This window comes from Haliotis asinina, chromosome 5 (genome assembly GCF_037392515.1).
Source record: "Haliotis asinina isolate JCU_RB_2024 chromosome 5, JCU_Hal_asi_v2, whole genome shotgun sequence".
NCBI classification, from domain to species: domain Eukaryota; kingdom Metazoa; phylum Mollusca; class Gastropoda; order Lepetellida; family Haliotidae; genus Haliotis; species Haliotis asinina.
The window spans coordinates 2,959,928-2,987,526 of NC_090284.1; the positions used below are offsets into that span (position 1 = coordinate 2,959,928).

At 39.7% G+C, this 27,599-nt stretch overlaps 1 protein-coding gene and 1 pseudogene across 1 annotated transcript; one reads left to right on the plus strand and one right to left on the minus strand.

Annotated features, from left to right (window-relative positions):
• The first annotated feature begins 711 nt into the window (after positions 1–711).
• LOC137283644 (intraflagellar transport protein 70A-like) lies at positions 712–25,867 on the plus strand. Its single transcript, XM_067815248.1, has 16 exons — positions 712–930; positions 1,919–1,984; positions 2,750–2,959; positions 3,685–3,741; positions 4,047–4,115; positions 4,609–4,780; positions 4,889–5,017; positions 8,623–8,825; positions 9,123–9,188; positions 9,685–9,804; positions 10,428–10,504; positions 12,325–12,535; positions 12,742–12,813; positions 13,935–14,038; positions 24,534–24,742; positions 25,246–25,867. Exons 1-16 carry the CDS (start codon positions 877–879, stop codon positions 25,368–25,370), a joined length of 1,944 nt encoding a protein of 647 aa, XP_067671349.1. The 5' UTR covers positions 712–876; the 3' UTR covers positions 25,371–25,867.
• Positions 17,231–19,589, minus strand: LOC137283201 (uncharacterized; annotated as a pseudogene).
• Positions 25,868–27,599: the final 1,732 nt, after the last annotated feature.

A 27,599-nucleotide genomic window follows, 5' to 3' on the forward strand; every position in this document is an offset into this window, starting at 1 on the left:
CACCGAATATACATAGAGCTTTAACATTGAATGCATCCACATATATAGGGCCGTCTCCTATTCTCGCGGTAAACGCAATTTCTGGCGAGATCGCCGATGCATGATACTTAGCGGTTCTTTACATCATTGACCGGTAACTAGGAAGTGGCCCAAGTCTGTGAATTATCAAGATTTTGCAATGTAACCAATATTCGTGAGTTGTAACCATCTTGGAAAAATCGTACAGTAACTTTTCCTCGACCTTGCTCATAAGGTTCCCCTTCCTTACACCTTTAACGTTACTTTCCCGTTAATCGCGAGAATGGGAGACGCCTCGGAAAGTCAGCGGCGGACTACCATGTTTTTCATCGCGCTCAAGTGCGATGATACGCCTGATGGATCAAGCAGCTGATAAATGCAGACGTTAGAGGGAGAATCTCTTCATGTAAAAACAACAAGCATACATACGAAAAAGAACTGTTTGTATTATTTTTTCAGCCGATATTCGTAAGTACCGCGAGAATAGGAGATGCCAGTATACCATTGAATAAAAGATAATGTAGTTTTGATTATTACATTTGGAGATAGTACGGCTTTCGATGTTCGTAACTATTTAATTTGCCATCTCGCAGTTGAATCCGATAAACGCGGCCGTAAAATATTTATGGACTCCGCAAACTGGGTGACGACTCCTAAAATCACCATGGCTGCGCAGGTCGAGACGGGAACCAGCTCAGACGGAAAACGGAAGTAACAAGAGTTACGCATCCTGGTGGCATGCGCATAAATATGCATACTTTTCGGGTAGGTTAGGTTCGTTAGAAGAGTATCGAAATAAACGACAGCAAGAAATTCTTAACAGTTCAAGAGTATAAGACACAACAGCACAATCTAATCATGGCTCATCTTCAGCTGAAGGAGGGAGAGTATACATCAACTATTTATGGATTGGTAAGTGCCTGTAACCAAGGTAAACAGTTGATGATATTGAACGTGTACCGAATAGTGTGTGAACTACCTGTCAAGTTGATAAGTGACAATACGAAACATCTTTGTTAGTTTTTGTTATATCAATACCCCGATTACATGGATTGAAGCCTTGTTCGAAATTCTTGTCGCTGTTGTAGGGGCAAACCAGAGACCGTATATGGTCTCTGGGGCAAACTGCAGAAAAAATACTGTTCATTCAATTTAAACTTATGAAAAGTGAAACAGCAGTATAATTTACTATAATCAGGCTAGCAGTAGTAACCACGATACCAGAATGAATTCAAATCTTTCCCAACATATTCCGAATGCTTTAAATCAAATCTATGTTTGCGGACTAATTAAGTTCACCTTCAAAAATTTAATGTTTGTTTACTTTCATGATCAAAACAATGGTGAAAAGACCAAGAAGTGTATGTTATTTGATTATGACCAGATAGCAGGACAAGTAGGTTTTCTCCTATCTATCTATCATCTTTTCGTGGAAATGTAGCATTGGGGACTGAGCAGATAGTATTTAACAAATGCAACGGTACTTATCACATATGTGAAACCCTACAAGAAATAATGTATCTATTCCATGGTGTGCTGTAGAGAGTCTTGCATGTTGAGCCAGGAAGATGGAAGTAGTTCAGTACTCTGGTGCTTTCACACATCATCATGAGGAGAATACAAGGACTGACTTGTCATTCATGTCACCTAACAACAGTAATGTAGACCTATGTCACTTGGAGTTTCATTATCCCAGTAAGCGGAAATGAAGTGATTTACATCATGAAAAACACTGTTATAACAACAGCTAAGTGATATCTACCTTACATGTTACCTATTCTAGAGGTTATTTTGCTCATGAATAGAAATATTTATTGTACGTAGTGTTGTGTTTCAGAGAGTCGGTGACCATAGTAGCATGCATGCTCTGCTGGAGTTGATCACAAAATATTTATTGCAGATAAAGGATCAGCGCTATAATGAAGCTGTGCAGCTGCTCAACAACCAGTTGCAGAGTCATCCAAAGGTAAGAATGTGTTGGATCCTATGGTTTTAACTGGTACAAAATCACTGTATGTCTGGAAATGTTGTCTCTTCAAATGAACCCCCTTAATCCATGGAGCTTATTGTTTAAACCGTTGCCAAAACTCGGAATATTACATCGTCATGTTGATCCCTTTTCAACATATTTTTTATCTCTAGATATGTTTTCATCTGTTAACAGAAGATCGGTTATAATTCATCCATTAACTATCAACAGTGATGAAGAGACTCATACTCATACTCATAGTGTAATTCTTAAGCACTCACAAGAAATGCAGCTTTTTTCATCAAAATAGGAAAGAAACTTGGAACCCTAAATAGATATGAGTTTTTGGCATTTAGTGAAACCTAATGGCATTACTAATAATTTTTGTTGTGTTTTGGTACTGGTAAAACACTTCAAAACAAGGAATCACCAAAATACTCAATACCAGTGAACATGTGGGTATCATGCACACATTTCCCATGAAATGGAACAAGATCCAAATTTTCACCACCATTAGTTGGTATAAGACTGTGCACCTAAGTTGGACTTATCACTCCTTGTTCAACAATGCCATGCTTAACTCAGAGAAATTGGGCTATGGGACGTCTTGAAGTTTGAGAGTTGTCCGTCATTTCAATGTAAACATAACCATGATTTATTGTCTCCAGCAACTGGTCTATGTGTTATATTTACAGAGGTGATTTTTCAAAAATACCCTTATCGCTTATTTTTATTATTGACATTTGCATGTTTGGTTTCCAGTCTCGGTCAGCCCTGTCCTTGCTGGCCTACTGCTACTACCAGATGCAAGACTTTGTTAATGCGGCTGACAGCTATGAACAGCTGACACTGATGCAGCCGGAAGTGGAGGAGTATCGCCTGTACTATGCCCAGGCCCTGCATAAAGCCTGTCTCTACCAGGAAGCCATGAAAGTGGCCTGTCAGATTGACAATCCAGCCTACCAGGGACAGGTACACACTATATACTATGTTTCTGTCTGTGCTTGTGTTTGTGCATGTATGTCTTTGTCTGTCAATAAGAGGCATAATGCTGGACTATGTACTGTCTGAAAAAGTCATTGTACAATGTATGTATGTAGTTCGGGTGATCATCAGCTCTAGCTAACAGACCAAATAATTGCAGTTTGATTCACTTTGCTGGGCCTGCTAATTGGTCCCTTACGGTTTTTTTTATATATACTTGACTCAAGATGAGTCTTGGTAATACAGTCATAACAGACAGACAATTTTAGTCTTTTATATAATGTTGATTTAAATACGATTACCTTTAGTATGTGATTCAGTGAAAGAAAATGCAATCCTTTAAGTGTTGTAGTCACATCACAAGGAACATCATTGTGATGACTATGTGCATCACATACTTATTCTGTCATAGAGGGTACCACCAGGCATCCATTCATGAGGCATAGTTGTGTCCCTTGTGTGTGTCAGGAATTTGCCCTGTGGCTGGACATCTAGATTTTCCATGTTTATATGTCTTGGTTTATCTGCACCATTCCCATGACTGTTGGTCCTAAGACCTGCATCAAGTAAGATGCAATAATCTGGCTCAGTGACTGAAACTGTTCAAACCAAATGAATTAAAACTGAAGATAACATTTTCTACTGGCTATAATTCTTGACCCATGAGTTTCCTCAAGTCTCATGTGATGACTATGAGTTGTTTGTTTCCACAGATCACCAAGTTGCAGGCAGCCATCAAGTATGGAGAGGAGGATCTGCCTGGCGCCAAGGTAACCCCCCTCAGGAACTTAGATCACGGCAAACACATCATTTTGTACACACACCTGGGTGGTGGGTGCTCAGGCGTGAACCGTCTTTTATGTTTATGTCAGCCATTAGTCCATTTAGTAATCCAACTGTAAATGTGGGTAAACTCTTACTAAATAAAACATTTACCGCCATGTTTTTTTTTGTGTGTACAAATGGTTGCTTCTATTAAAAACATTTTGCCTGTTAGTCACTTTGAATCATCTCCTAATGGTTCAACAAATGTATAATTTAGGGTGTTAGTGACAAACAAAGTTGGTTGTTTCAGAGCTTGGTGGAGCAGTGCCCGGCAGATGACCCTGACACGGAGGTCAACTTCGGCTGTCTCCTGTTCAAGGTGAGTGTCTTATCCCTTGATTCATTTAATTTTAATGGCACAAGAAAATAGTATGTGGTTGCAACATAATCTGTCTTAATCATATCCATTGTTGTTCATCAGAAGCAAATAACAAGTGCGCAGACATATCACTAGCCACAATTCGTCAAACAATATTTAGTACTTTTTAGTCATTTCATACTAATTCCTGCATTTTGATTGGATAAGTTGGGTGGGTTTTATTAACCTTATAGGAGACGTTTTGACCTACTTGACAAAGACATTAGAATCTATTTCGAAATGCAGCCGGTACAGAATAAAGAAGTTGTGTATCCCTAAAAATTGTCCTCATTCTTTTTCTCCTCAACTTCTAGAATGATAATCATAGAATTCACTTTACTTTGTTGAAAAGAAAATATCCATGAACCAAAAGAGATTGTTAGCTTGGTGGCCCTGTTCCCACCTGTTTCCAGTCTAGAAAGAGAAAACATCTTTTCTTATGATGATGTTTCAGGAAGGGAGATTTGAGGAGGCTTGTCAGAAGTTCTCTACTGCGATGCAGATTGTGGGCTACAAGCCGGACCTGTCCTACAATATAGCATTATGTCACTACATGATGAAACAGTATGCACCGGCCCTCAAGCACATTGCAGACATCATAGAGAGGGGCATCCGGGAACACCCAGGTACAGTACCACAACTATCAGAGGTACTGCTGCTTAAGTGTCCAGCGGCATTCACCAGCAGGGACTGGAGGCTGAGTTGATGTCTAAATCCTTGTTGTATTGTTTCAGAACTTAGTGTTGGCATGACAACGGAGGGTATTGATGTACGCAGCGTTGGCAACACTCTTACCCTTCATGAGACGGCACTGATCGAGGCTTTCAATCTCAAGGCAGCCATTGAATACCAACTGAAAAACTGTGAGTTACATTATCATGCACACATCTTGCATACATGTTGGCACAGATGTGACTATTTGAAAAGGGGGAACTTTGTGGTTATTGTGGTGTACATTCAATAAGTCAAGAGTTTCATCAAAAATGCTTATTATTTTTCCTTGTCCTGACTCATGCATATGCTTATCTCCTCCCACTGTGCGAAGATAGTGGAGCACTTAAAATCCCTTCAAGTTCCGTTTTAATTGAAGCGGATGTATAATACACTTGCCTACCTCCCTTTCCTGCTAATATGGTAACATGACCAGTGATGCTTGCCACTCTCTCCTTCATGGCACAAAGGCAGTTGGAGGCACTTTGGGTCCCAATACCGTGATAAGTTTTTGCTTTGGTCTTATAATCTAAATTATTTCAGATTCGGTTTTGGATTGTAATTACTATTGTCATTATGTAGAATTATTGTTGAAATTTATATATTTTCATGTGTTTTGGACATGTTTTTTTCGTCAACTTAGACTAGGCGTCAACTTAGACTGTTCAAAGGCGTGCGAAGGACAAACAACATACGCTCTTGCTAGTCATGTCTAAATCTGTTGTTTCTGTGTCTTGTAACTGCATGTTGTTTACAGCTGACATTCATCATTTGAGTGATCAGCCAGGCGTACCCCAGGGGCATGGTCGAGATACCACTGAGTCTCTGTCTAGGTCTCAAAAGAGGATGTCGTCAAATTCGTGATCAACCTAAGAAGTTGAAATCGTCTTTGCCAGAGACAGGCTTCCACTACCAGACCTCTGCTGAAACAATACTCCACGACTTTGAAGTCCTTCGGCAATGAGATCATCCCTCCTGATGAATGTCAGACCTACCACGAACCTCCGCTACTACTTGCCAAGGCACAGATTGTCAGCATGCAGGACCCACAATCAGCGTCTACCAAACCTTCATCAACTACTGTGTCTACTACACTGCATCCTTCATATGTCTGCATCATCGTTCGCTGCCTTCATCACAAAGTTTTGGATTGTATACAACAGTAGGAGTCCTACAACAAGTTGTAGGAGTTCAGCAAGGATCATCTACTGAAGCCAGAATGGTTCAGAGTGATCCATCTACCACAAACGAGGCATCTCATCCATGCAGCAGAATGTCTAGCCAGCATCGTTCTGCAAGATTCCGATACATCTGGACTCCGGGAAATATCTGTGCTTCCTATTCAGTACCTCCAATGGATGGTTCTAACGTTTGGCTATTTACTCAGATCACCAAGCCAATAGTAATCTACCTACATCCGCAGGGACTTCACAGTGCCTTTTACCTGGATGATGGCACTTACGTGCATCACAAGACAAGTCAACTCAGACTACACGTAGATGTCACCATCAGGCTGTTAACTCAACTTGGATGGCTTGTGAATCTACTGAAATCAGAATTAAAGCTGCAGTAAGATCTTCAATTCCTTGGGATTTGATTCATCATTCCGTTGAACCACATCGTCGTCCCAGAGGATCATTGGGTCAAAATTCAGGTTATGATAGAACAAGCTCTCCTCTCTCTGTTACCACTACAACACTGGCAGTGTCTACTTGGTCTACTGACATCAGCACAGGATTTGACCAGATGAAGGCATCTACAACTACGCCCATAACAATAGTTCATGATTTAGCACCTTATCACCTCAGATCGGATTGCTCTGCCAGACATGATCTCACACACTGCTGAGCAACTGCGACATGGTTGACAACTTGAACCTCTACATAAAGGTATGTCACATTTCAGCTGCATGCAACGCCCTCTACAACCATCTATGGAATGGATGCTACATCAAGAGGTGTTTCGAATCATCAGTCAGACATGACCTACTTGTCTCAAGGTTCTATTGTCAGATGCCAACATTTATATCTCCAGTACCGAATCCGTTAGCGTGGGCAACAGATGGTCTCAGCATTTCATTGAAAGGACTAAATGCTTACTGGTTCCCCACCTCCTGTACTGCTACCGAAAGTCATTGGGAAGATAAAACAGATGATGCTGATACAACTGAATTTGGTCGCACCTTACTGGCCAGTGAGAGATTGGTTTCCAGTAGTAATCAAGGAAATAGGACAATCCTAGCTCAAACTACTCTCGACATACTTAGCGACACTCAGCTGTGCTATCACCATGAAACTGGGATCAAGCTGACTAAAGGAGCTGAACTACTCACCTTACTACACTTGTTCAAGGTGGGAGACCAACTACGCAGATTTAAGTCTCCAGCTTGAATGTTGTACTACCACACCTCACAAGTGATGTCTACGAGTTATTGACACAGAAAATGGACTTCAGTCACACACGATTTGACTCCAGTCATCGTAAGATTGTACATCTGGGACTGAGATGGGATTTTATCGCCAAAAATCAACTGCTTGGACAAGCGGATAGACAACATCCTGATATTATCTACAGACCTTGGGCCACAAGATACACAGGATTTAGCATTATGCTCAATCAGAGTGTTGAAAATGTGTCTCCAGTGTACTAAAAGCAAAACAAGGAGACAAGTGCCTATTATCACAGTATCTACGGAGACATCTATGGAAGTATCCCACAACACTATCTCAGGATGCATGAGAGCCGTTATACTGAGGGTCTACAAAACCTCAGGACTCTTACCTCCACGAGCTTCCAATCCACACAAAGCAAGTGCCTTGGCATCAACACTCGCTGTACATGGAAACTGCTCGTTAACATAACAGTGTTTGGCAAACACCTGCCCGAGTTTATCATGTGACTTGTCGAGACCAAGACGTTCTGGTTGAGAGTCCATGCCCACGTCTTGAACAGACTGGCATGAGTGACATAATGTACTCATTATGAAGATACTTGTACTTGAAGAAGGGTCGTGACGGATCTTGATATGCAGTTGCATTAGATGCTATTAGGACACCAGCTGATCTACATATCACCATGTTACAGTCAGCGATTGCTTCACGATAAGACAAGTTTGACAGGATGTGATTCCCACTTTTCATGGATGAATGTTGGAAGAACAGGACCGAACTACTGGCATTACAGTTCCCGAAGGGGGTTCGTGGAGTACTGGATGTACTTATATGGCAGCCAGTAGAATCTCTTGTGGCCTGACCCACTGCCATTTCCGTTCAATTCTACCACCCCTCTCAAGCACACTGTCATTCTCATGTTGGGCTTATGAGAGTGACAGGCATGGCTGGTCACGTGACCATATTGGCGGGAAGCAGGGAGCGCTACCGGTGAGTGATATTGTACGTCTGCTTCAAATAGAACGAAACTTCAAGAGATTTCAACTGTGTGTTCCACTATCTTTGCATGGAGGGAGGAGATAAGCATTATAAGCATGAGTCAGGAGAAGTATAAAATATCAGTTTTTTTTTTCAGAAAATTACAATAACCAATTAACCAAACTGGTTTGTTGTAGTGTTGGCATATATTTAGCATTAGTATCCCATATCAACAATGAAATTCCTGACTGCATCCTGCCAGGATTGCAGAAAAATTGTGTAATGATTGTGTTTAATGTTTTCTTAAATAGTCAAAAGTCTCATGTTATGATATATTGTGTAGACATGTTTTTTCTCTGGTTCTGAAAAGAGAACTTTTCCTGTTGTAGTTGAGGCAGCTTGCGAGGCCTTGACAGATATGCCACCACGATCAGAAGAGGAGTTGGATGCAGTGACTTTGCACAATCAGGGTCTAATGAACATGGAGCAGAATGCCACACAGGGATTCCAGAAGATGCAGTTCTTGCTGCAGCAGAACCCCTTCCCTCCCGAGACCTTCGGCAACCTCCTCCTGCTCTACATCAAGTATGAGGTTAGTACCTCAAGTACGAGGAGTCAGTAATTTAAATACTAGGTCAGTGCTTCAGGTTGAAGGGCACTTCATCAAGTACTGGTTCAGGACTTCCAAGAACCAGGAGTTTAGAGATACTTGGAAACTGTTTACATGCAGCAGATTGTAATTCTTGATCAAGGATGTGAGTGATACTTGATGGACTGCATGTGCATGGACCCTGTGTTCCAGGGATAATGCTTATGTATACATACCTGCTTCATCAGTATATGGCTCCCGTTACCATGTTTATATCTACATCATAATGTTTTCTTTCAGTATTATGATCTAGCAGCTGATGTCTTGGCTGAGAACGCCCATCTCACATACAAGTACCTCACCCCGGTAAGCTTTTCCTCCTTGTGCCAGCTATGGCTGTAGAAGTGAGTGAGTGAGTGAGTTTAGTTTTATGCTCCTCTCACCAATATTCCACCTGTTTCCTGGCGGTCTGTAAATAATGAAGTCTGGACCAGGCAATTCAGTGATCAGCATCACCAGCATCGATCTGCGCAATTGGGAACCGATGACTTGTCAACCATGTCAGCGAGTCTGACCAACCGATTCTGTTAGTTACCCGTTATGACATGCATGGTTTACTGAAGATATTTTACAACCCATACCTTCACTGATAGGTGCAATGCACATGCCAGCTGTATGTACATGTATATGCATCTCTGGTTTCACTGAAGTTCGAAGTGTATGTGATATGCAGTGCTCTCTTCTCCTTGTTTTTAATGTATTTTTGTAATACATAGGTCTTAACGAACAGCATTATTATGTAGCTTGAAGATTGTGGATGTAATGTTGCAAATAACTCTGAAACTGATTATTTGTCTGTTAGTACCTGTATGACTTCCTGGAGGCAGTCATCACACGTCAGACTTCCCCAGAAGAGGCATATCGCAAGCTGGACGAGATGGCCTCCAAACAAACGGAAACACTTCGCAAGCTAACTAAACAGGTAAAGTGACAGGCATAGTGAAATTAAATTAGTATATGTATGTAGATAGTAGACTCAAGATAGATAGAATTGAGCTCTTTGTGATGTGTTAAGTTTTCACCTTGATTTTCACCTTCATATTTGAATAATACTTGTGTAGTTAATGCTATGTCAAGCTCAGAGTTGAAATATCTTTACATCTCAAGTTGTGTTGTTAAACTTGATTGACCACAAGCTCACAACCCAGAGACATGCAGTGGTCTCTAACACCACCTACCCATGACCTATAGAAATGCTTCTTACATAATGACCCTAGCTTTCATGTCTTTACTCCAAAACCGCGACGCATCAAGCATTATACCTGTATCAGTAGTGATCTTGAAAGTACATAAATGTAACTACGAAAACAGTGTTATTCAAAACATTTCTGTTGTAGGGATTTAAAATTAATTTGCAAGGTTTATCTACTTGTATTGCATTTGTCTTTAGTTTAGTCTCAGAATATTTAAATAGCAGTGTTTTTGAAGTGATTCTCTTTGTGGACATTTTAAACTTTTGACCACATGTTGTGCCAGATGTGCCAGATACACACCCTCATGATATGGTATGTGCATAGTGGTGCTAAGCTCAATGTTGTTATGCAGGTCCAGGAAGCAAGACAGAATCATGACGACGATGCAGTCAAGCGAGCTGTTAATGAGTACGATGAGGCCCTGGAGAGGTGAGTTAATTGGTACATACAGGTTTCCAGAGTAGGAAGTTAATCATCAGCCCTGTTTGCTGGAGGTAGATGTGAATAACATTGTGATTGTGTGTCATACCAACTCTGTGTGTGTTTGTGTGTGTGTGTGCATGCATGTGTGCATGTGTTCGAATGTGTGTGCATGCTCCCCTGATTGTGTGTATGTATCTTGACTTGATACTGTGTGTCTGTTCCTAAGGTCTGTGTTTTATCCAGCTGTTGTCTGTCTGTGAGGTGTTGTGATGGTGTGATATCTTGATGATGTGTGTTTATATCCTGATGGTGTGTCTTGCAGGTATATCCCTATCCTGATGATGTGTGTTGCAGGTATATCCCTATCCTGATGGTGTGTGTGGCAGGTATAAACCTATCCTGATGATTTGTTTTGCAGGTATATCCCTATCTTGATGGTGTGTGTGGCAGGTATAAACCTATCCTGATGATGTGTGTTGCAGGTATATCCCTATCCTGATGGTGTGTGTTGCAGGTATAAACCTATCCTGATGATTTGTTTTGCAGGTATATCCCTATCCTGATGGTGTGTTTTGCAGGTATAAACCTATCCTGATGATGTGTGTTGCAGGTATATCCCTATCCTGATGGTGTGTGTGGCAGGTATAAACCTATCCTTATGATTTGTTTTGCAGGTATATCCCTATCCTGATGGTGTGTTTTGCAGGTATAAACCTATCCTGATGATGTGTGTTGCAGGTATATCCCTATCCTGATGATGTGTGTGGCAGGTATAAACCTATCCTGATGATGTGTGTTGCAGGTATATCCCTATCCTGATGGTGTGTGTGGCAGGTATAAACCTATCCTGATGATTTGTTTTGCAGGTATATCCCTATCTTGATGGTGTGTGTGGCAGGTATATACCTATCCTGATGATGTGTGTTGCAGGTATATCCCTATCCTGATGGTGTGTGTGGCAGGTATAAACCTATCCTGATGATGTGTTTTGCAGGTATATCCCTATCCTGATGGTGTGTTTTGCAGGTATAAACCTGTCCTGATGATGTGTGTTGCAGGTATATCCCTATCCTGATGGTGTGTGTGGCAGGTATAAACCTATCCTGATGATTTGTTTTGCAGGTATATCCCTATCCTGATGGTGTGTTTTGCAGGTATATCCCTATCCTGATGATGTGTGTTGCAGGTATATCCCTATCCTGATGATGTGTGTGGCAGGTATAAACCTATCCTGATGATGTGTTTTGCAGGTATATCCCTATCCTGATGATGTGTGTGGCAGGTATATCCCTATCCTGATGGTGTGTGTGGCAGGTATATCCCTATCCTGATGATGTGTTTTGCAGGTATATCCCTATCCTGATGATGTGTGTTGCAGGTATATCCCTATCCTGATGATGTGTGTGGCAGGTATATCCCTATCCTGATGATGTGTGTTGCAGGTATATCCCTATCCTGATGATGTGTGTGGCAGGTATATCCCTATCCTGATGATGTGTTTTGCAGGTATATCCCTATCCTGATGATGTGTGTGGCAGGTATATCCCTATCCTGATGATGTGTTTTGCAGGTATATCCCTATCCTGATGATGTGTGTGGCAGGTATAAACCTATCCTGATGATGTGTTTTGCAGGTATATCCCTATCCTGATGGTGTGTGTGGCAGGTATAAACCTATCCTGATGATGTGTGTTGCAGGTATATCCCTATCCTGATGGTGTGTTTTGCAGGTATATCCCTATCCTGATGATGTGTTTTGCAGGTATATCCCTATCCTGATGATGTGTGTGGCAGGTATAAACCTATCCTGATGATGTGTTTTGCAGGTATATCCCTATCCTGATGCAGCAGGCCAAGATCTATTGGGACATGGAGAACTACCAGCAGGTGGAGAAGATATTCCGCAAGTCTGTTGAGTTCTGTAACGAGCATGATGCATGGAAACTGAATGTGGCACATGTGTTGTTCATGCAGGAGAATAAGTACAAGGAGGCAACAGGCTTCTATGAGCCCATCGTCAAGAAGAACTATGACAATGTGAGTGAATCCTACTCCAAATGTGCTGCAGAGTTTTTCCAAACTCTCTGTGTGTTATCTTTGAGAAATTTCTGCTACCTTGTTCATAGTTTTCAATCAAAATGTGATTTGAAAATAAACAGTAAAAAGGTTTTAAATCCTTCGTAAGTTGTTGAGTTCTTCTCTCATTACAATCTTGACTCAGTATGTGTTCCTCCTTGTTGCAGTTGCTGAGTGTCAGTGCCATCGTCCTGGCCAATCTGTGTGTGTCCTACATCATGACCAGCCAGAATGAGGAGGTAAGACCAAAGCCTGGCCCCAACACAATTCTCTCTATCACACTATATAAGATATAATAACAGCATCTATTTATCAGCATTATCAGTTTATGCATAGAACTTAATGTTAGTCGTCACCTGTTAGCTTAGTTTTCAGTTCATACCTGGTCCTGTCTGTAGTTCCTGTTGGAATTCCTGCCTGTAGCCCTGCATGCAGTGGTATGAAGTCCAGTCTGTAGCCCTGCATGTAGTGGTATTTGCTCCTGTCTGTAACCGTGCTTGCAGTGGTATTAATTTCTGTCTGTAGCCCTGCTTGCAGTGGTATGTGCTCCTGTCTGTAGCCCTGCATGCAGTGGTATGTGCTCCTGTGTGTAGCCCTACTTGCAGTGGCATGTGCTTCTGTCTGTAGCCCTGCATGCAGTGGTATGTGCTCCTGTCTGTAGCCCTGCTTGCAGTGGCATGTGCTTCTGTCTGTAGCCCTGCTTGCAGTGGTATGTGCTTCTGTCTGTAGCCCTGCTTGCAGTGGCATGTGCTTCTGTCTGTAGCCCTGCTTGCAGTGGCATGTGCTTCTGTCTGTAGCCTTGCATGCAGTGGCATGTGCTCCTGTCTGTAGCCCTGCTTGCAGTTGCATGTGCTCCTGTCTGTAGCCCTGCTTGCAGTGGCATGTGCTCCAGTCTGTAGCCCTGCTTGCAGTGGTATATGCTCCTGTCTGTAGCCCTGCTTGAAGTGGCATGTGCTCCAGTCTGTAGCCCTGCTTGCAGTGGTATGTGCTCCTGTCTGTAGCCCTGCTTGCAGTGACCTGTGCTTCTGTCTGTAGCCCTGCTTGCAGTGGTATGTGCTCCAGTCTGTAGCCCTGCTTGCAGTGGTATGTCCTCCTGTCTGTAGCCCTGCTTGCAGTGGTATGTGCTCCTGTCTGTAGCCCTGCTTGAAGTGGCATGTGCTCCAGTCTGTAGCCCTGCATGCAGTGGTATGTGCTCCTGTGTGTAGCCCTGCTTGCAGTGGTATGTGCTCCTGTGTGTAGCCCTACTTGCAGTGGTATGTGCTCCTGTCTGTAGCCCTGCATGCAGTGGTATGTGCTCCTGTCGAGTCCTTCATGTAGTGGTATGTGATCCTCACATGTATCTGTTGTCTTGTTTTTGCAGGCTGAGGAACTGATGAGGAAGATTGAAAAGGAGGAAGAGCAGGTTGCGTATGAAGATCCAGACAAGAAGATCTACCACCTGTGTATTGTCAACCTTGTAATAGGGTAAGAATGAGTCTCCATGGCAACTGTCTCCACATCCATAGTAACTGAAACCACTAGGCAGGTCTTGTATGAAGTTATATACTTCATATCATCTTACTCATCTTCCTTATTGCAATGCTAATGGTTTTTCCCTCCTGAGGTCAGTTTAGAAGTTTATGGTAGCGCCATGACTGTCATTGGTCATGAGGGTTTATACATATAGCTGTGGCTGTCGTGCGGTTCTGTCAAAGAATAAGAGTAGAAGTAGTTCATATGCTATGGTTTGAAGTATAAGAGCTCGGACTTCCATAGTGTTAAGATTGCTTTGTGTAAATAGTCCCCTCTGTGTTGCAGTCTAAGTAAACTTAGTCTCAGTGCTTTTCGTTACGCTCCACTGCTGAGTTCAACAAAACCTAGTAGGCGGTCACGTCAGGTAACCTTTGAGTGACCTTTTACCGTCCAATCAAACGCGAGACAACCGAGCGGATTTCACCAATCAGAAAACAGCTACTAATTACGGTTCGGTGGGACCGACAAAATGGCTACGCAAGATAATATTGACAGTGGGTGCGGACAAGTTCTTCCACATTTCGGTGTCGAAGGGATGAAAACGCAACAGAAAGAAATTTTAAAGTGTTTACTGGAAAATTGAGACTGTTTTGCCACTCTGCCAACTGGATTTGGCAAGTTGCTTGTTTTTCAAACTTAAATTCACGTTTGTCGCGAGTTGGATTCCAGACAAATGGGCAAGATGATCGTTTGCTGTCCTCTCGTGTCACTCATGCACGATCAAGTAGATAAATTCTCCTCCATTCCTGGCATTTCTGCATTTCTGCGTACAGAGGTAAGATAATTTGTGTGAATATCAAGCATACTATGAAATGAATTTGTTATAAATGTGATTATTATGGGCCTATTATTTAGACTGTTCCTTGTCACCTGTTACTGACTTCACTTCTTACCTACAGTCATTTACATGAGATGTCAGTAAAAACAATATATACCATATAGTTATGTAAAGCTTACCTTTAGTTGCCAATTATAATAATTTTGGTTATAGATTCATCATTATTACATCAGTAATTTTGAATACACAATTGTAGGCAGTGTAATTTAGTATCAATACCCTATTCAAACCTCAAAATGTTTGCAGTCATGAATCAGTGTATGTAATTACTACTACTATTACCATTTGTGGAAACATGAATTAATATCCTAATTCCTAAAATTCAGCTTGTTCATCTTTGTAGGTTTCAGTGAGTCAAGTGACAAACTTATTCAAGATGGATCTGTAGATATTACCTATGCCTCTCCCGAGACACTTGTTGGTGACCCATTTGGAGAACAGCACTACAAAAACTGAAAGTTGATGTGATTGTCATCGACGAGTTCCACACAACTGCAACATGGTATGAGTCATCAAAGACTAAAATATCAACAATATCATCTACATGGCTTTAATTTTCTTCATAGTTGATAGATCCATTTTATGACAATAGTCAGGTACATTTTTTATTAATTGGGCACACTTCTTGATGTTTTTGCAGTTCTTGATCAGTCTGATATTTCATCAATAAATAGCGTAATATTTGATCAAGTAACTGTTGCAATTTACAACTTGTTTCAGGGGTCATGGTGCTGAAAAAGAAGCTTTCTGGAAATGGTTTGCTCACATTGGGGAACTGCGATCATTGTTTCCTGATGCATGCATATTACCACTAAGTGCCACATGTACAACAAAAATTAGAAAATGTGTAATGGAAGTGCTGTCCTTAAAAGAAAATACATATGTTATAAACATGTCTCCAAACAAGACCAACATTAAACTTGTTGTAGCTAAAGTGTCCAACACTGTTGAAACTGCCATGTCTTGGCTTGTTGACTGTTTAAGAGATTTAAAGAACCTTTTTCCTAGAACTATTATGTACTGTCAGACTATCAGGGATGTAACAAGAATGTGTACCTACATTACTGAAGAGCAACCAGATCTTGTGAAGCAAGTGGACATGTTTCATTCGCACACACCACAAGATAAAAAGATGGAAATTTTACAAGGCTTGAAAGAAACCTTAAATTCACTGAAGTTAATGGTGTGTACAAATGCGCTTGGCATGGGTGTTGACATAGTAGGTTTTGACAGTGTTATAATATATGGAAATCCAGATAACACTGTTGATCTTGTACAGGAAATAGGCCGAGTTGGACGAGGAGGCGACATGGCTATTGCATTGTTGCTGCACAACTCTTTTCACTTGAGATAGTGTGACACTGAAGTAAGAAATGTGTACCAATTAACAGAATGCAGACGAATGTCGCTCATGACATCATTTCTCACAGTGAAACAGTTGGAAGGTCTAAAACCTGAAACTGGCTGTCATAGTTGTTGTGACATCTGTGCTAAAGCATGTTCCTGTGGAAAGTGTTCTATGCTGAAGCTAGAAGAATTGTTTGCAGGAGTGAAGCCTGTTCTATTAGACAACAGCACCAGGACAGATTTATATGACACATCCAATTCGGGTGGTGAATCTGATTTTTATTTGAAGCCAAAGGGCCAGTAACTGTCCAAACTGGTTTTAAAGCCATCCTGGATAAAATGCTGTAGTTTCCTATTGCCAAATGGTGGCATCATGACTAGTGTGTACTGCAATAAAAATGAGAAAACAAATACTGAAAAGATTCAGCAGTGTTTGACAAATATAAGTACTTTCATTAAAATATATAGTCTTGCAATCTACTTGTTTGCAGCAGTATTGTAAATGTAAAAGTCAGGATGTATAAGCAAGGAAATTAAAACCATCCAAATAACTTAACTGAATCTAAAGTGAATACTGCTTAATGCCGCATCAGCCATATTGCAACTATTTGTGGTGAGCAAGTATATCGAGATGATGGTTGTAATCGAAAGTTACTCTCAAGATACGTACAAACCAGTTGGAACTTACAATCAAACTGTTGAACATACTACTGCAAGTAACATGATGAACATTTGGCAAACATATTTTTGCCTGGTATATTCTTTTGCCTTGTATATTGTTGCACACTAAGCCCATATCAGAGTGTTCAACACTATCATAATGTTGAATGTAATAATGTTTTGGACATCAGAGAACACCATGTGAACTTGTATCACAAGACAAAAGTGATCACAGATCACATACCTACATGAACACTGCAGTTTGTTGCACAATCAAATATTTGTTTGTGATGATGTATCGTGGAAGACAGATTTCATTCAGAGTTGGCAAATGGATTCCTTACTGTGCACAGACCCTTGCAGTGGAGTGAACGTCCAGGTTTTGTTATAAGCACATCTAATTGCTTCAGTTCACAAAGTACTTTGTGTACATCAGCACCATAGTTTGGCAAGTGATGAAATCCTTTCTTATGTTTCAGGTTGCAAATTACATCAAAATTTCGCATAGACTGGGTGAGATGTGGGTACTCTTTTGAATGTTGGACGGTACTCTCTTTTGTCTTGTAACCTGAACATGCAATTTTACTGTCCTGATTGAACATTTCCAAGTACTCATCAAGGGCAATGTTGTTATTTCTGCCCCCTTGCAAATTCACAAATCTATTGGCGACTAGGTGCTCTGTCTGCTCTTCTGGTAGAGTGCCAGAAGTGAGGGCAGTTAAGTGTACAACACCTATCACATATTTCACCTTGTTCATTTTGTTATATAAGGGTAACTGATATTTCGCTGAATGAACAGATCAACTGCCATCTGCCCTGTCAACAGCTTGGTCTAAGTTCTGGTGAAGCATTGTCAGCTTAAACTGCATCAAAAGATGGTCTTTCAACTGGTCTGATTTCTTGGTTTTGCTTTTTGATTTCTTTTTCCAAATGATGACATTGTGGAACTTGGCTTCATGTGCCTTCGGTGACCCAACATATGCATATATCTTTTCACAAAAAAGACATTTGACATGTCCGTCCTCAAGGTTGGTCACCCAGTAATTCTCCTGGTGTTCAGGATCTGAAAGAACCCTTCTCAGAGATTCACAGATGTCCTCTGAATCTTCAAAAATCCACTCTTTAATGATTTCCCCTGAGATATCATCCAGCCACTGTATCCTTTCCTCTGAGATATCATCCAGCCACTGTATCCTTTCCCCAGAGATATCATCCAGCCACTGTATCCTTTCCTCTGAGATATCATCCAGCCACTGTATCCTTTCCTCTGAGATATCATCCAGCTACTGTATCCTTTCCTCTGAGATATCATCCAGCCACTGTATCCTTTCCTCTGAGATATCATCCAGCCACTGTATCCTTTCCTCTGAGATATCATCCAGCTACTGTATCCTTTCCTCTGAGATATCATCCAGCCACTGTATCCTTTCCTCTGAGATATCATCCAGCTACTGTATCCTTTCCTCTGAGATATCATCCAGCCACTGTATCCTTTCCTCTGAGATATCATCCAGCCACTGTATCCTTTCCTCTGATGACTGGTCAGTAAAGTTGTCAGGAAAGTTTATCTTGGTGTCCTGGTCATCTGGACAGAGTCTTCCTGCCCGAGGTCCTGTAGGATGGCAGAATGTTTTTATCCCAGTTGTCACCAATCAGCTGATATACTTCCTCTGTCCTCCAGCAGCCCATTCAGTCTTCATATCCTTAGTCTCTGTACTAAGCTCACTTTCCCAAGAAAGCAGTTTCTGGTGTAATGAAGCAGAATGCATGGTGATTTCCAACCTGTGATTGTCTCAGTATATCCTTGAAAAATAATATTAATTTGATTAGGTACGTAACTAAAAGTGGACTGCAAAGTTCAGTTGTGTGATGTACTACTACTACAACTACTCCTCCATTGAATCCTATGTAAATGACAATCATGGAATAGAAGAGTCCTTTCTTCAATTCAATAATTCGATGCCAAATACTGCATCAGACTGTCAGAATACTGTTGATGGAAGGTAATACTTGTGCACCCGAGGAGATCCTCTTGTAACCCATGTCCAATGACATTTATTGCTATCCCCTGAGATGATTACTCAGTAATAATTGTGCTTATTATGAAAATTACTGCCTTAATTACAAACATTTTATACATCATGAGCATATTCAAAAAGTACCTTCTGAGTACAACCACCATGGGTGAGAAGAAAGCCTGATATGCCCTGGAGGACTTGTCTTGAGATCTACTGTGAAGACAGGTCCTGTCATCAACACGTTGCGGAAAGCTTTGCTTGTTGCTTGAATGGGCACATCACTCACAATTGCTGACAAAATGGAACAATTCCTGGACACCTCGTTTTAAGTTCATGGTAAAATGTTTCCCATGTGAAATTCATAATGTGATCATGTGTTTTCTGCATTAGAAGTGAATGAGAGTTCTTTTTGCATAAGGTTCTGCACTCATCTGCAACCACTTTGGCAGAGCTTTTTATGACAGCCATTGGTTTTGAAATAGCTATGTGGTCTAAAACAACCTTATTAAAGTCAGATCTTCTGACAATGGCTCTGCAGGCTTTTTTCTGCCCTTCTTCCTCAACAATTTTTCTTTTCATGCCACTGGTAGAAGATTGTGACCTGAGTAAAAACAGAATGTTGTCACAAATTATGTTCTATTGCATTAACTACTGTCAAGGTAACAGTATCTAAAATCAAGAATCCACTGTACAATTTTCCCTCTTACCCACAAATAACAATACCACCAACATTTATCAGTTTCAGCATTTAAAGATTATGTTTAGTATTTTTTAATACTGACAATCTGTTGTGTGCTCAGATGTTTAACTTACCAATAAATGGATCTTGGTGGGATAGTGTTGCAAACATCATGCAAATGAACATCTGAAAAATTCAGTATAACTATTAACCTCTTACCCAGAACCTGGAGATGGAAAATGATGAATCACAAAGCAGTCAAAGAATAGCATATGGTTCAGTTAAGCTTTCATCCACTTAATTAAAATAAACCATTTCAAGTACAGATAGCATATCATATCATATATAGGTGAACTGTACATTGACTACATTGCAAATCAAAACCAGAGGTTTTTTTTTATTTATTTTTTTATTTTTTATTTTCATATTTTCAACATACAGACATGATTCACAATATTCAGACACACAAAACGAATACATGTATTCTCAATAAGTTATAAAGACTAGCTTCTGATGTACAGTAGAGATAACTGATAACAGTAAAAGACATCATACTCTCAACAGATCATGTAGGGAGGACCAGAATTTAACAAACATGTCTTCTTCACCTGTTAACCGGTATGAATATCTTGTGGAATCATAGTACCGTTTAATCTGGTTCTGGATGTAAGCAATATCAGGTTTTTGCTTTTTATTAGAGAATTTGTATATCTGGTTTTTGACTAATAAAATTATCGCATTTATAGGATTGTTTTGTTTTCCTTTTAAACCAAACGTTATCTTTGAAGTCGTAAATATTACATTTACTTGAACTGATGTTAACCACATTTCTAGATGTTTCCAAATTTCCACAGTTTCTTTGCAATACCAAAATAGGTGCTCTATGGTCTCTACTACTGCATTGCAAAGACGACAAAAAAGCGAATCTGATAACTTTATCTTAAACTTAAAACTGTTAATCGGAAGAATACGATGAATTATTCTATATTGGAACCATTTTAGATCAGTACTGTGAGTAGATTTTTCTGCAATGGTATTGAACACTCTCCAGTCTTCATCTGGAAATTGTAGGCCTAAAGTTCTTTCCCATTTTTTATAGCAAGACAATTGTTGAAACTTAGAATCAAGCAATATTGCATCAATGTGTTTACATTTTAACTTTTTATCAATATGATTAAAATTGAAAGGGTAAATTGGACATGAAAGAACGTTTATTTCTTTTTCATTATGTTCTAGTTTGTTTATATAGGCTGACACTGCTCTTTTTACGCTTTTGAAAGTATAAAAAAATTTGTTTTAACTTTAAACTTCATCTGAAATTCATCAAATTTTAAAACTCTACCTTCTTCACTAAATAAGTCGTTTACAAATAGAACTCCCTCTTTATACCATGAATTGTAGAAAAATGGTCGATTGTCAATTTTAATTTTAATTTCGTCATTATTCCAAATCGACTGACTGAGCAGTTCGGATTCTTGTATGTCTAACGTTTTACAGGTTCTTAGAAAATGGGAATATGACAGAAGTACATCCCTCCAAAAACAATTTGTCATATCAGGAATAATGTCTTTTTCTATGTAGCTGCTATCTACTAACCAAAATAATTTTTCATTTCTGAGTCTGTTGATGAACACCATATTCCACTTAAGATTTCCACTATGCAATCGGCCTATCCATCTCAGTTTTTGGTATATTATTATTTCTCTTATACTGGGGGCTTTTATGCCTCCATGTTCTGGGTTGAGAACCAAGACATCTCTTTTTACCTTATCTGGTTTACCTCTCCATATAAAGTTGAAACAATTTTTCTGAAAGCTTTCGAGTTGGACCTTAGGTGGATCTGGCAATGATGAAAATATATGATTTAATTTTGGAAGTAGGAGTGATTGCAATATAGTATTTCTTCCAAAAGGAGTAAGACTCCTGGCTGACCAACTGTTCATTTGTTTTTCAATATAAGATATTTTTTCATCATAATTTTTTTCAATCATACATTCAAGATCAATATCAAAATGTATTCCCAGTAAAGAAGAATTGTGTCTGAGTCCAATCAAATTTCCAGTCACTGCAAAGTTTATATTATGACCTTTTCTTTGAGCCAGTCCAAATTAACTTTGTTTCTTCCACATTTGTCTTTAGTCCAGAAAAACGTTGAAAGAGTTGAAGAGTATTAAGAGTGGCATACAAACTTTTCTCATTTCCATCTAAAGTTAAGGTTGTGTCGTCTGCGAATTGTGCAAAAAGATATTCGATGTTGCCCAATCTAGTCCCTTTTAAATCTTTGTTATTTCTAACCATAATACCTAGAACCTCAACACAAATTATAAATAAGTAAGAGGCAATTGCATCTCCTTGGCGGCAACCCCAATCAATGTTAAAGGAGTCTGATACAAAGCCATTAACGACCACACGAGATTCTATATCATTGTAAAGAGTTTTTATCCAATGTGATAAAAATTGAAGAACCTTGAAAAGGATCGAATGCCTTTTTGAAATCAATCATCAACAATAAGCCAGTGATTTGAAATGTTTCAGTGTGTTCCATTAAGTCATATATCAGTCTTGTTACCTCTCCAATATAGCGGACTGATAGAAATCCTTTTTGATCTTCAGTGATTATATTTGGCAATACTCTTTTTAAACGGTTGGCAATGGCAGCAGCTCCTACTTTGTATGATGTATTCCAAAGAGAAATATGATGCCAATTTTTCAATTATTTCTTTGGTTTGTTTCCTTTTGGAATACAAGCCTTGAATTTGTGTTGTTGAAAGTTTTCCCTTGCGATATCCAGAGTTTAAGGAGTTTAATAAAAAATCACCCAAGTCTTTCCAGAAGAATTTAAGAAATTCAGTTGTAAAGCCGTCCGGACCGGGACTTTTTTCATTTTTCATATTTTTTAAAGCTGTGGAAAACCAGAGTTAGTATTAAACAAGTAGAGTGCTTGAAATCTGAAAATTATAGTTAGTAGAGGTTAGTATAGTCAACATAAAATAAAACAACATAGCTGTATGATCAAACAGTACATATGTTTAATCCAAAACTAAACTTTAAAGGTTATGTAATAATTTACATTTTTAGGAGTTGCTGAATTTTCTTGTGAAATCATAATACACATTTTCTACTCAAATTTCTGTTTCATATAAATTAGTTTGACTTGGATGACAGTAATGACCTTTTTTTAGGTTTCCATGGCCTCGACACCTAATATTCTTTAAAGACATAAATGTCTCCAATATTGACATGTCAAAATCAATATCTTGAATATATCCAATACTCAGACTTACCAGAACTTCAGTATGTCCTTTTTGATATAATTTGTTCTGTTCAATGAGTGTTAATTTTTGGTGAAAGTTTAAGTAACACATGTTCATTTCAACAGTGTACACAAAACAAAATGAATGCTTAACATAAACTGAAATCATGCAGTGGCATTCACAAATAAATGAATATTGTGTTGATGATAATTCAAACACCTCTACTTCTCCATCAGGTCTTTCCATGTCAGAAGATGTTTCTTACTGTTTGAACTCAAGCAATCCTCATGCTGATCTCTTGGCTTCAATGTCTAAGCAGCATGAAAAAGATTTTTGGAAATTAATACAACGAACAACTGTCACTTGTACAGCTGGTTCAGATTAATGGTTTATTTTGGAAAGAGTTCATTTCGTTCCCCACCTTTCTTCTGCAGATTAATGCAACATGGTTCAACCCTTTAATTTTTGGGCTGTTAGTTATTTGTGAGTTTTTTAATAATTGTTGTGTTAGGTTTTAATTATAATTTTTGTATATACAGACTTATAAACATTGGAAAGGTGAATGGGAGGAATTCTTATGTTAACATTTTAGCATACTATAGTTGTGTGTGTGTTTTAACTCGGCTTCACTGCTTGGTAATTTCTCAACATCTGGTAACAAACGTATTCCTGGCAGCATTTGCTTGGGTGAACGTACTGTTTTCCTGTTAGAAGATTGCAGTGGCTGCAAAGGAGATAGCTGCACAGGGAACTTTCGCACCAGAGTTGTTGGAAACAATTTTGTAGCTGTGGATAACTTTGCTTCTTGTCCTGAATGAGGTCATCTTAGAGGCCTTTTGGTTACTGTTTGTTTCTGTGGCGATGGCAAAGTCAAGAGGATGCTATCCACATGCTTTCTGGTTTTGTTAAGCGATGCAGTCTGATATTCGATTTCCTTCTTCATTTTCAAAATGTTCTCAACTCGTCTAAAGCATTTGACAATTACACCATTGGAATCATCACATGACGGTTTGCTATGAAAATACCAATGACTAGCTGAATCTTTTCAATCCTTTCATTAATCAATTTTAATTTTTGCGTGATGTGTTTTTGGATTATCTCTCCCCCCCCCGTCGCTGACATGCATCGCTCAACAAACAAAAATCTGCATAAAACACAGATATTTGACCTGCAGTATATACGCTTTGGGGGTTCAGTTGACATTGTTATCATTAGCTAATATCTCCCCAAGCTGACATCCTTGAATAATTGACAAAATGCAATTTTCTGCAACTGTTTACTCACTGTTATCGCGTGCTCCACGGGCATCACCTGGAAGCGAATCTACGGAAATATGCATTCGGAATCATTCGGGTACGAACCTTCCCGAGATATAAAAAATCAAAAGGTGTGTGCGAATGACCACTTTTGCAATTTGGTAAGATGTGTTCTGATTGGTCATTTTCAAAGGTTACCTAACAGGACCTTCCATAAGGTTTTGTTAGACTCAGTGGTGGAGCGTGTGTTGTATACAGATGCAACATGTTCATAGTTTTCTGACCTAACATACATGTATTGTGGTAGTTTCCTTTAGAAGGACAGAGATGACAAGTAAAGATGATTGAACAATAAAAGTTTTGTAAGTACAATCTCAAACCTGTATGTCCCACAGAACTCTCTACTGTGCCAAGGGCAACTATGAGTTCGGCATCTCACGTGTCATCAAAAGCCTGGAGCCATACAACAAGAAACTTGGCACAGACACCTGGTTCTATGCCAAACGCTGCTTCCTCTCACTCATAGAAAACATGGCAAAACACATGATCATGATCAGGGACTCCGTCATTCAGGAGTGCATCCAGTTCCTGGAGTGTTGTGAACGTAAGTACTGGAGTGTTGTGAACGTAAGTACTGTTGTGTCACTCAGGAGTTCATCCAGTTCCTGGAGTGTTGTGAACGTAAGTACTGTTGTGTCACTCAGGACTTCATCCAGTTCCTGGTGTTGTGAACGTAAGTACTGTTGTGTCACTCAGGACTTCATCCAGTTCCTGGAGTGTTGTGAACGTAAGTACTGTTGTGTCACTCAGGACTTCATCCAGTTCCTGGAGTGTTGTGAATCTAAGTACTGTTGTGTCATAGAGGATCATATTCAGTTTCAAGGGCATTGTAAGTATTCATTCAGTTCCTGGATTGTTGTGTACATAAGTAAGTGTTGTGATCTTAAGTACAGGTGTGTCATTCAGGAGTGTATTCAGTTTCTGGAGTATTGTTCATGTGAGCACTGTTGTGTTATTGTGTCATTTATTTTGAACACTATCATTAATGGTTTTGTGAATGTGTACACTTCTTGCCTTCACCCTTGACAATGTCATTTCCTGTTGTAGTGTACGGGCGCGATGTGAAAGCGGTTATAGAGCAGCCTTTGGAGGAAGAACCCATGCATCCTGGGAGAAACACCGTTGCTTTTGAAGCGCGACTTCTGAAAAGTATTCTTCTTCAGCTGAACTAGGAGCCATCCCCCGAAGACTTCAGTATAAGGGAGTCTCTGTATTACTTCCTCAGTGGTCTGGCACCCTTATCTCCAGTAGGTGGATGTGCAAGTGAAACTAACGAACAGGCTACTGTATACAGCTCCATAAACCCAAACATTTGTTAAAGTCAGTTTATCTAAATGTACATGGTGAACATAACTACTTAAGACTGCATATCTAATCACCGACATGCAGAAATATGTAGACAAAAACATTTTTCCATGCCAGAATTCAATACAAGCCCCATCCATTCTGTAATCATGGCATTCAACATCTGAACTGATATCCCATTTCCACATCATGAGACACCTACTGGCTGATCTAGTACCTGTCCAACTGACCATCTTCATTTTAGAAATTTAATTCTGACATGTTTAAACATGGTTCCGTCCAGTGTCCTCTACAGCAGCTTTGTGGAGCCAGCATGTTCCTGTGATACCAACTTGTACATACAATAAAACTACACTACCTACCAGAGAGCCTGTTTTGTCCATGGAGGAAGTGGTCCACAGAGACCTATAGCGGCTGACAGAAGGCTGCAGTAGATTTGGCTGTCAGGGTCTCCGATTGTCACCTACCCTGATTTCTGTGCAAGCACTCCTTCACTCCTGAACAGTCAGGATGCAACTGGCAAGGTTATGTTACACTGTATCATCATCCTGTGCATGGTGCTGCATTATTATCCAAGTAACTGTCGTCTATGGCAACTAATGGGATTGGGTGGTCAGACTCGCTGACTTGGTTGACATGTAATCAGTTCCCAGTTGCACAGATCGATGCTCATGATGTTGATCACTGGATTTTCTGGTCCAGATTGTATTATATACAGACAGCTGCCATATAGCTGGAATATTGCTGAGTGCGACTTAAAACTAAACTCACTCACTCCAAGTGATCACACTGCAGATCATTACTGAGTCCAAATATCAGCTTCCTTGAAAGTATACCACCAAAACTGCATATGAGACACACAAGTGAGTTGCTGAGTGAATAGAGGGCAATGACACACCCTGTGTTCATTACTGGACAGGACAGCACAATCATGTACGCATAACCTCATAGACCAGTCACCACCAACTTGCCCAAGTCAAGTTAACTTCAACCATTTTGAAATACAACACAAATCTGCTATAGGAACGTGATAAATAATATAGGTTTATTGCTCTGTCATGGTATATTTGAGGTGTATAATAACAGTCTGACTCACATGCGTATAGAAGAAACACACATACACATGTAAAGAGCTGTAGTTCTAGCTGCGAGATATCTATAGGTTTCAGGAAAGTAGGGTTGACACAGCATTCAAAAGTGTGTGATACACATAAACATTATTTCTAAGACACACGTGTATGAGAAATTATTACAGTAATTGTTAAATTATATGGTATGTATGAATTTTAGGTTAATGTAATACAGCATGAAAAAAGTGCTATAGTGGCAAATACACTGAGCTGTTCAGTGACCTTGTCATATTGGGATTTCAAAACAATATTAGAAGTATGTGCCTGCTGAAAAACTAGCAGTGATTCTGACTCGCTGACTGTTACATCCTACAAGCAAGACAACACATGTACCACCATCAACATACATGGAGGAGACTGGCAATTCTTTGACACTGCAAATGATACAGATGACTATATATGCATACCTTCCTAAGTGTACCGGAGTGTCTAGTAAACGCCACAGATGCAGGAATGGAAGAGACTGAGATAAAAGCCGCAGCATGCTTGAACGTTGTATATTATGCTCATATATACTGGGATTGCCATGGTTACAGGCGTTCATAAATGCATTTAATGTACAGATACAAATAATGGCTATCATGAATAGAGTCATGCTTAAAACTGTATATACAGATATACTGAGACTGCCTTAGCTAAACTGAGCTTAAAAAACACTATATACGTACACATACATTGAGAATGCCATAGTTACAGCAAAATACTTGAAAGATATCATATATATGTAGATATATAGAATAAACAGACATAATGAGTTAATTTAGGTTACAGGTGTGCTTGTAAGTGCAGCCTTCCCAAGCAAGGCGGTCAACAAACTACAAGATATGATATGGTCTCTGCTACAAGATACCAGTTACTTCTATTGACAGATTTGGCTGGAATTATAGGGGTATGTTCTGGCTAGACAAAGAGTCTATAAATAGCTAAATCAAAATTTTGTGACCATTTTCGCATTCAGTTCACAAA